This window comes from Drosophila ananassae, chromosome XR (assembly GCF_017639315.1).
Source record: "Drosophila ananassae strain 14024-0371.13 chromosome XR, ASM1763931v2, whole genome shotgun sequence".
Lineage (NCBI taxonomy): Eukaryota > Metazoa > Arthropoda > Insecta > Diptera > Drosophilidae > Drosophila > Drosophila ananassae.
This window is the reverse complement of record NC_057932.1, coordinates 5,775,964-5,786,631: the sequence shown is the minus strand read 5'-3', so window position 1 is coordinate 5,786,631 and position 10,668 is coordinate 5,775,964. Positions and strand designations below refer to the sequence as shown.

Below are 10,668 nucleotides of genomic sequence, written 5' to 3'. Positions count from 1 at the left end.
ATTGTTACTGATTGTAATTCATTGACGTTGACGTTGAACAGAATAGAACTTAACCCGCGTATTGCGAGGTGGGCGTTAGAGTTACTCGAGTATGACTTTGAGTTAGTTCATAAGTCGGGAAAGCTTATGCAACATGTAGATGCCTTAAGTAGGAATACTAACATATGTGTAGTAGAAACGGTGAGTTTTGAAGACAATTTAGTTATATGTCAAGCGAAAGATGAAAAGTTAAAGAAAATTAGAATGAGGTTAGAAAAAGAAGATGACAAAATGTTTGAGATGAGAAATGGAGTAATTTATAGGAAAGCGAATGATGGAAAATTGTTGTTTTATGTTCCAGAAGAAATGGAAGACAATATACTGTATAAATATCACAATGAGTTAGGTCATTTAGGTAGAGATAAGGTTATGGATGCAATTGTTAGGACGTATTGGTTTGCAAATATGAAAGAGAAAGTTGTTAGACATATTGATAACTGTTTGAGGTGTGTAGCGTTTTCACCGAAGTCAGGAAAAGAAGAAGGATTTTTACACAGCATTCCAAAAGGGAGTGTACCATTCGAGATTATACATATTGATCACTACGGGCCAGTGGATAAGGGAAGGTCAAATAAACATCTTTTTGTTGTCATAGACGGATTTACAAAATATGTTAGGTTATATGCAACAAAAACAACAAACACAAAGGAAGTTATTATAGCACTGAAAGATTATTTTAGATCGTATAGTAGACCGACATGTATCGTTTCGGATAGGGGCAGTTTTTTTACATCTGAAGATTTTCAGAAATTTCTCGAAGATTATAATGTTAAGCACGTAAAAATAGCAAGCTAATGGTCAAGTGGAAAGAATCAATAGAATAATAGGACCGATGATAGCGAAATTGGCAGACTCAGAAAAGGGATTGCATTGGGATACAGTTATTGAAGATGTTGAGTTTTCATTAAACAATACAAAGCAGAGAAGCATTGCGCAAATGCCGAGCAAAATGTTATTTGGAATCGCACAAAAAGGAAAAATTATAGATGAATTAAGGCAAAAGTTAGAAGAATTAGATGATACCGATAATGTTAGGAATTTAGACGAAATTAGGACAAAAGGAACAACAAAGTTGCAGAAAGACAATGAAAGAAATTACAATGAAAAAAAGAAAGCAAGTTCAGAATATAAGGTAGGTGACTATATTGTGGTTAAGAATTGTGATTGTACTGTTGGCGTTGCAAGAAAGTTAATATCCAAACATAAGGGTCCATTCATAATAGACAAAATTTTAGGAAATGATAGGTATCTAATTAAAGATGTTGAAGGTTTTCAATTGTCACGTATTCCATATCAAGGTGTTTGGAGTAGTCAGAACATTAAACATTGGATAGGTAAACGAAGATGAAGCTCAAAGATTATGTAAATTATTGTAAATAAATAACTAATAGTATCTAAGTCAAATAGATGTAAGAATCAATTGTAAAATATCGCAAGATCAGGGGATCTTTAAATGTCAGGACGGCCGAATTGTAGCAGGATTGCTACAGAATGTATATATGTATTGCTATTAACTGGAAGTTGTAGCGGGATTGCTACAGAAAGTATATATGTATTGCTATTAACTAGAAGTTGTAGCGGGATTGCTACATAATGTATATATGTATGTATTGCTATTAACGAGAAGTGTATATAAGTGTATAAGTGTATAACTGTAAACTGTCGTTAGTATAAGTCGGTGTTGTTGCTTGTTGTCGGTTCTGGCTCTCTCTCTCTCTTTTGCTCTCATCGCTCTCATTGCTCTTTCAGCGAATTACGAGGGTTGATGCAGATCGCGTGGGATGAGAGCGGAGTCAGTCGAACACCAGCAGCGATCCGACGCGGACATATTCTAATAAATAACAAAACGAAACATAGCAGGCAAAGGTGTTCTTCTTCCGGGAATATTTATTATAACCCTACAATGGTCTCAATTAATTTTCCTCTCTTTTTATTAAAATTTGTATTATGAAAGAGTTTTCCGTTCACACTCACCCCACACTTGGTAATTCCATCGTCGAAAGCGCTTTCTCGGACTTGAGGTGGCTGAAAATTTCGGAACTTGAAAAAAATAAAAAACAAGGAAAATTCTTTAGCATGAAATGCACTAAGGGCCCATGGAAAATATTTTCTTTTCTTCTTCACTTTCGGTTTTAAACCTGCATCTTGTGGAACCACAAGATTTGACCAAAATTTTGGGATCGGATCAGATGTAGGTGATCTCGCAGGGTCTTCTAAGGTCTGCATTGGACATACTAGTTCAGGTCCCCGTTTGTCGACTTGTCCTTTGGAACACTTGCCTGCTGTCGACCGCTGAAAGTGTTCGCTTTCCCGTTTTTTAAACAATTCGGACAAGTATGCCGGTAGTTATTTGGGGCGCCATTTGGCATTCTTTGTGTCGATGGCCTTCTTTGCGACAGCTCCAGCATAATAGTGCCATTGCACAGACTTCGCCATTCACTTCGCCTTCTGCGAATTCCTCAGCATCCATCATCTCCTCAACCAACTCGGAAACTTGTTTCCGGAACGGTACCACCTTCTGATAACCCTGGGATTTTCGGACGTCTTCTAAGAAATTTTCCCTGCGCCGGCATATTGCTCTTAAATTCTCTACCGATTGGACTGGAATGTTCAGAATCTCATGCCTTATCTCTGGCCTTAAATTTCTTTTTAAAATTTCCACCACTTCCATTTCGGTTAGTGGCATGTCCAGGTGATCCATTAACTCCTCTATTGCGTCATAGAACGTATCGAATCCTTCCCTTTCCAGCTGCTTCCTATCTCGAATGGCTTCTCGGATATCTAAGTCCGTCCACGCCTCTCTGAATTGCCTCCATAGCGCAGTACAAAGAAAATCCCATCGCAATTCCTGAGTATGTTTGTGGTACCTCCAGTAGAACTCTCTCGCTTTTCCTTCAAATAGAAGGCTAGCATTACTGCTTAGAATTGAAAAATTTCCTTCCAGCGTTTGTCTGGTGAGGGCTTCTACTCGGCAAATAAAGTTATCGACACTAAGACCTTCCGGATTTCCACTAAACCGCAATTTCCAACTATTTAAAATATGGCCTACTTTATCGGGCCTCTGGCTTAGGTCTGAGTGATTACTCCTGGGTGTTTCGGTGTTGGACCCTATTAGTTCATCCATACTACCTAATGGAATTTGGCCCAAGGAATTCCTTCCAAGTGCTCCCTCCGGGTTTGAACCTTCTACCGCTGGAAATGATGTCGGAAGATTGGCTTCAATCAACCTAGCCATTCTTTCAGATAATTCTGTCAACAACTCGTTCTGCATGGACTTAACAGCGTCTAAAACTGTATTTTGGATTAACTCTTTCTGCGCCAGTCCCAACGCGGATGCCCCTGATGAGCCACTGGGCGTAGAATCTAACATCTGCCCACTATTTGACCTAGTGTTTTGAGATGGAGTATCCGATTTTTCGAAGCATACTGTGCTACAAGTAGGACACGTTGTTTTACTTTTGGCATAGCCTGCAATGCAGGACTGATGGAAAACATGACCACATTTGGTTTTGTACGTTTTTCCAACATCTAAGGTGGAATCACATAACGGACACTTTTGTGCCATATTTTTTTCGGGATTTGGCATAACTGGTTAATTTCTAGAATCTAGCAAGGACAGAAAAAAAATAATATATTTAAATGAAAAAATACGGACACGACTATTTAATGACAAATAAACTATTGATAATACTAATATTAAAACTAACTTGCAAATAAATCTAAAAAAAAAGTATAGGTAAAAAAAAAATGAAAGCAGGGAGTTCAAACAGATGTGATATTGGATTTCACCGAACGAAAAGGTCGATGAACTTTCCGTTGTATCAGCTGATTCTTTTGCTTCCCACCAAAGGGAATTCAAACAGATGTAATATCCAAACGAAAAGGTCGATGAACTTTCCGTTGCATCAGCTGATTCTTCAGCTTCCCACAACTGTCTACTCAAACCAATACAAAACTGACCTATCTTAACTTCGGTTTGATCGAAAACCTCAGAACTTGACCTACATTCGCTAAGGGTTTGATCGCCTGATTTAAAAAAAAAATTATTTATTTGTTTATTTATTTATTTTTTTGTGTGTTTTTTGTTTTTTAATCACGGCCAGAACCGACATAACTGATCCCCTTGAGATCGCCGAGGTAGGGGCTAATAGCAACCTCATGGGTCTTGTACCCAGGACCGTGTTAGCCACAGGTTGGGTGGGCAAACCAAGCCTCATAACATCTGAGGTCTGGAACACTCGGCAGTGTAGACCGTAGCGAAGGAACCCACTTTTCTATTTTCCCTTAATCCTTTCTCCCGATAGCCAAGATGAGTAGCCGATCTCTTACCAAGTGAAGCTTGCCCCATGCACGCAGTCTTTTATTTTGTGGATAATGAGCAAAAGGCACCTTGGGAGGCGTGGCAAGAACACCACCCCATTAGCTGGCGAGCCAGAGCCGGAAAATTTGTCACACTGCGTGCGGCACCCCTCCCAAATTCAACACTTCGCCTAGGACTTGAATAGCATATCCTATATGGCGTTCAAGCACCCAATCCTCATTGTTACAGTATTTAATGAAGTTTCATCAACTCAAATTAAGGCAAGTGGTATGCTGAATTTACCCTTTGATTACATAGCCCGCAATGTCAATATAAGCTTGACTACTTTCGGCACATCGATTGATGTACCGTTTGCTTAACTTAATCATTAGAGATTAACAACTTTCTTAAATTTGTATATGGATGGCCGATCCCTATGAGAATTTCACTATCGAATTAATTTTCTACTAAAAATGTTGCATCTTTAAAAATCGCAAGGTTTTGCCATTTTCGATCGATCAGTTGCAGTAATAAGAAATAGACGACCGATCACGGCCGTTCCAACATATATTGCCCGCAAATGGTTGCCATTAGCCCCTACCTCGGCGATCTCAAGGGGATCAGTTATGTCGGGCCAAAAATATAATTATTTAGCACATTATAAAAATGTATTTAACCACTAAAAGAACTAAGATTAATTACTAAAATGAACATAATACATGAAATGTTGGTAAGTTATAAATAAATCGTATAAGCTAATAGAATTGACAAGAATTGGCTTTTCAAAATAATAAAGACAAAATTAGGCATAAACTAGGCCTTCCTATTAAAGCATAAATATATAGAAATTGCTTCGAACATATAAAAGAACATGCGCTCTAACTTGAGCGAAAATTTCGCCAATGAACTGGGTCGAGCGACTTGGACTGTGGGATTTAAAATTAATTTGAACTTTCCATTTCCTTTCTTTTTTTTTATTTATATTTTAAATTGGCCCTCGTGTTTAGGAGGCATTTCTTGTTCTATTTTATAAGCTTAATGGTGTAGCAGGATTGCTACAGAATGTATATATGTATTGCTATTAACTAGAAGTTGTAGCGGGATTGCTACAGAAAGTATATGTGTATTGCTATTAACTAGAAGTTGTAGCGGGATTGCTACATAATGTATATACATTAGAATGTATATAGAATGCAACAGATTTGCAAAAAAGATTTAAACCTGCCGTATGATGCAAAGGTGCACAAACCAAAGCTCTTACCAAGACATAAGAAGGCCAGGCTTGCCTTTTATGAAAAATATACATATGTATATATTGCTATTAACGAGAAGCGTATATAAGTGTATAAGTGTATAACTGTAAACTGTCGTTAGTATAAGTCGGTGTTGTTGCTTGTTGTCGGTTCTGGCTCTCTCTCTCTCTCGAATTACGAGGGTTGATGCAGATCGCGTGGGATGAGAGCGGAGTCAGTCGAACACCAGCAGCGATCCGACGCGGACATATTCTAATAAATAACAAAACGAAACATAGCAGGCAAAGGTGTTCTTCTTCCGGGAATATTTATTATAACCCTACAAAATCAGAAGTGGGCCGATCTTGTGCCAAGTGAACAATTAAATAAAACGAAAATGGACGTTAGCAACGCATCAATTGCGCAATTAAAAAAGTGGTTGAGTGTGTTACAGCTACCAACAACAGGAACAAAGCGCGAGTTAATATTGCGTTTAAGCAAAATGTCAACGGAATCGCGTAATTATCTGGAATCAGTTAGTAATCAAGACGAAGACGGCGATGGAAGCAACGGTGGAGATGAATATGAGGAAAATTTGGACTTAGAGAACAACGGAGATGAAAACGATAATGGCGACGAAGAAGGAGGCAAAAACAACGACGAAGCTGGAGGTGAAGGAAACGACAAACAAGGAGGTGAAACTAAAGGAAAAGTTGGCGGTAAAAATGAGAGCAAAGTTGGCGGCGATCAAAGCGGAAAAGACGGAGACAAAAGGAGCAACAAAGATGGAGACGGGAGCAGCAGCAAAGACGGCGGCGAAAACAACAACGACGACGGCGGCGAGGGAGAAGACAAAGTTGAAAATTGTGCACGCAATGACAAGAATAAAGCCGGCAGCAGCAGCGCAAAAGCAGGCGCCAAAGAAGCGGTGGAAAAAGGCAATACTGAGAAGTCGAAGTTCTTGGAATTTTACAACCCAAGCATCGACGTTTCGTTAAGCATGGCAACACAGGTTTTGAGTGAATTTTCGGGTGAAACTTGCGCACGAAAATGGATTACGCAAATGAATAATATTGCAACCATTTATGGAATTAGTGGACAATATATTAAGATGTTGATGATTAGCAAAATCAAAGGAAAAGCAAATGTGTGGCTACATGCAAACCCTGAGCGCATCATGCTACCGTTGGAGGAGTTAACCGCTGAGCTAATCTCAATGTTTTCGGATAAAGTTTCGAAGTTAGAGGCAAGGCGTCAATTCGAGAACCGTAAATGGAGTTCAGGTGAAAGTTTTGGAAGCTACGTGGACGACAAGGTGATGCTTGGTCAGAGAATCAACATAGATACAGAAGAAATGATAAGTCGCATCATTGAAGGAATTCCTTATCAAGGGCTGCGTAATCAAGCACATATTCAGTGCTTTGAAAATGTTGCACTTATCAAACGTGCATTTGCGGAAGTGGAGTTGCCTAAAGCTCATGGTGACAAAAAGGAGGCAGCAGTAAACAAGGACGAGAAGGACAGCAAGGACAGCAAGGACAGCAAGGACACGCGTTGCTATAATTGCAATGCTAAAGGACATTGGGTACATGAGTGCAGGAAGCCAAGGCGGGAGAAAGGTTCGTGCTATGCATGTGGCGAAATGGGACATTTTGTGGCGAAGTGTCAGAAAAACAAAATTAAGAACGAGGGCAAGAACAATTATGTAAGATATTTTGAAATTTACTTTAAGAATAATATTAATACCAAGTTAATTACAGAATGCCTCATAGATACAGGAAGCCCAATTTCTTTTATTAAAATTTCTAAAGTACCCGAATCATGGGTAATTTCATTCATATCATGGAATAAATGAAAGTTGTTTGGAAACTTATGGCAGAATATTATGTTATATAAAGAAAAAAGTCAATAAAATATATTTTTATTTAGTTGTTGTGGCAAACAAATCTATGAGTCATGATGTAGTTTTGGGAAGGGATTTTATGGAAGCATGTGATCTAAATCTGAACCTTGACACCTTGAAGTTGGTTACGGTAGAAATCTTAGAGAATGTTAAAAACAGTTATGATGTTAGTGATGAAGAGCAAATAATTAGTGATGTTGACGTTAAACAGAAAAGAATTGGTGATGTTAATAAGGTTAGTGGTGAAAGTCGGATAATAAGCAAAGAAGTAATAGTTAGTCATGAACCAAAGATTAGAAATGCAGTTAGGTTTCAAGAAGCAACGGAAGTTGACATAAATATAGTGGAAAAGGAACTGATGAATATTGATATGGAAGATGAATCTGTAGAATACAAAATTGGTGAACAAGTGGATTATAAGGTTAGACAGCAATTTATTAAAATTATAGAAAATTTTTATGTTAATAAACAAAGACCAAAGGAACCAGAGGTTAAGTGTGAAATAAAGCTGAGGTTGGATGACTCGAAACCTTTTAGCAGTTCTCCGAGACGGTTAGCTTATACAGAGAAAGAAAAGTTACAGAGCATATTAGACGAGTACTTAAAAGAGGGAATTATTAGGCCGAGTGAGTCAGAATATGCATCTCCAATAGTGTTAGTTAAGAAAAAAACAGGTGATTTGCGATTATGTGTGGATTACAGGAAGCTTAATAAGACAATGATTAAAGATAATTATCCATTACCCTTAATTGATGATTTATTGAACACATTAGTAAATAAGACTATATTCTCTAAATTAGATCTTAAACATGGATACTTTCATGTGTTTGTTGAGAATGAATCAATCAAATATACTTCATTTATGACGCCGCTAGGGCAGTTTGAATTCATGCGGATGCCAATGGGCTTAAAAAACGCACCGGCGGTGTTTCAAAGATTTATCAATAAAATTTTTGCAGACATGATAAGAGAAGGAAAAGTGGTTATATACATGGACGATATTATGATCGCGAGTAAAGAAATTGAAGAACATTTGAGTGTACTTAAAGAAGTTTTTGAAAGATTAGCGAGAAACAAATTAGAACTAAGAATGGATAAATGCGAGTTTCTACAAGCGAGTGTTCAATACTTAGGCTTTTTGGTGTCGAGTGAAGGAATACAAGCAAATGATAAAGGAATTGAAGCCATCAGAGATTTTCCAGTCCCCAACAAAGTGCATGGAGTTAGAAGCTTTTTAGGATTGTGTTCATATTTTAGAAGATTTATAAAGGATTTTTCGAGGATTGCAAAACCATTATATGAATTGTTGAAAAAAGATTGCGAATTCGTGTTTGGAGAAAAAGAGTTAGATTGTTTTGAAATGCTAAAAAAGAAGCTCATAGAAGCACCGGTACTAGGTTTATATTATTATAAGGATGAGGTAGAACTACACACAGACGCAAGTGCACATGGTTTTGGTGCGGTATTATTACAGAGGAAAGAGGATAAGAAATTGCATCCTATATTTTATTTTTCGAAAGCTACAACGAAAGATGAGGCAAAATATCATAGCTTTGAGCTTGAAACGTTAGCCATTATTTATGCTCTACGATGATTCCGAATATATGTGCAAGGTAGACGGTTTAGAATTGTTACTGATTGTAATTCATTGACGTTGACGTTGAACAGAATAGAACTTAACCCGCGTATTGCGAGGTGGGCGTTAGAGTTACTCGAGTATGACTTTGAGTTAGTTCATAAGTCGGGAAAGCTTATGCAACATGTAGATGCCTTAAGTAGGAATACTAACATATGTGTAGTAGAAACGGTGAGTTTTGAAGACAATTTAGTTATATGTCAAGCGAAAGATGAAAAGTTAAAGAAAATTAGAATGAGGTTAGAAAAAGAAGATGACAAAATGTTTGAGATGAGAAATGGAGTAATTTATAGGAAAGCGAATGATGGAAAATTGTTGTTTTATGTTCCAGAAGAAATGGAAGACTGTATATACTGTATAAATATCACAATGAGTTAGGTCATTTAGGTAGAGATAAGGTTATGGATGCAATTGTTAGGACGTATTGGTTTGCAAATATGAAAGAGAAAGTTGTTAGACATACTGATAACTGTTTGAGGTGTGTAGCGTTTTCACCGAAGTCAGGAAAAGAAGAAGGATTTTTACACAGCATTCCAAAAGGGAGTGTACCATTCGAGATTATACATATTGATCACTACGGGCCAGTGGATAAGGGAAGGTCAAATAAACATCTTTTTGTTGTCATAGACGGATTTACAAAATATGTTAGGTTATATGCCACAAAAACAACAAACACAAAGGAAGTTATTATAGCACTGAAAGATTATTTTAGATCGTATAGTAGACCGACATGTATCGTTTCGGATAGGGGCAGTTGTTTTACATCTGAAGATTTTCAGAAATTTCTCGAAGATTATAATGTTAAGCACGTAAAAATAGCAACAGGGTCACCTCAAGCTAATGGTCAAGTGGAAAGAATCAATCGAATAATAGGACCGATGATAGCGAAATTGACAGACTCAGAAAAGGGATTGCATTGGGATACAGTTATTGAAGATGTTGAGTTTTCATTAACAATACAAAGCAGAGAAGCATTGCGCAAATGCCGAGCAAAATGTTATTTGGAATCGCACAAAAAGGAAAAATTATAGATGAATTAAGGCAAAAGTTAGAAGAATTAGATGATACCGATAATGTTAGGAATTTAGACGAAATTAGGACAAAAGGAACAACAAAGTTGCAGAAAGACAATGAAAGAAATTACAATGAAAAAAAGAAAGCAAGTTCAGAATATAAGGTTATAATTAAAGTATATATAGTAAAGTAAAGTATAAAGTAAGTATAAAGTAAATTATATAATTAAAGTTATATAAAGTATATAAATAAAGTATATAAATATAATTAAAGATGTTGAAGGTTTTCAATTGTCACGTATTCCATATCAAGGTGTTTGGAGTAGTCAGAACATTAAACATTGGATAGGTAAACGAAGATGAAGCTCAAAGATTATGTAAATTATTGTAAATAAATAACTAATAGTATCTAAGTCAAATAGATGTAAGAATCAATTGTAAAATATCGCAAGATCAGGGGATCTTTAAATGTCAGGACGGCCGAATTGTAGCAGGATTGCTACAGAATGTATATATGTATTGCTATTAACTGGAAGTTGTAGCGG

At 37.0% G+C, this 10,668-nt stretch overlaps 1 protein-coding gene across 1 annotated transcript; it reads left to right on the top strand.

Annotated features, from left to right (window-relative positions):
- The first annotated feature begins 5,700 nt into the window (after positions 1-5,700).
- LOC116655677 lies at positions 5,701-9,302 on the top strand. The gene is made up of 2 exons (XM_032453543.2): positions 5,701-7,276; positions 7,332-9,302. The coding sequence occupies exons 1-2, from the start codon at positions 5,969-5,971 to the stop codon at positions 7,341-7,343; spliced, it is 1,320 nt and encodes a 439-aa protein (XP_032309434.1). The 5' UTR covers positions 5,701-5,968; the 3' UTR covers positions 7,344-9,302.
- Positions 9,303-10,668: the final 1,366 nt, after the last annotated feature.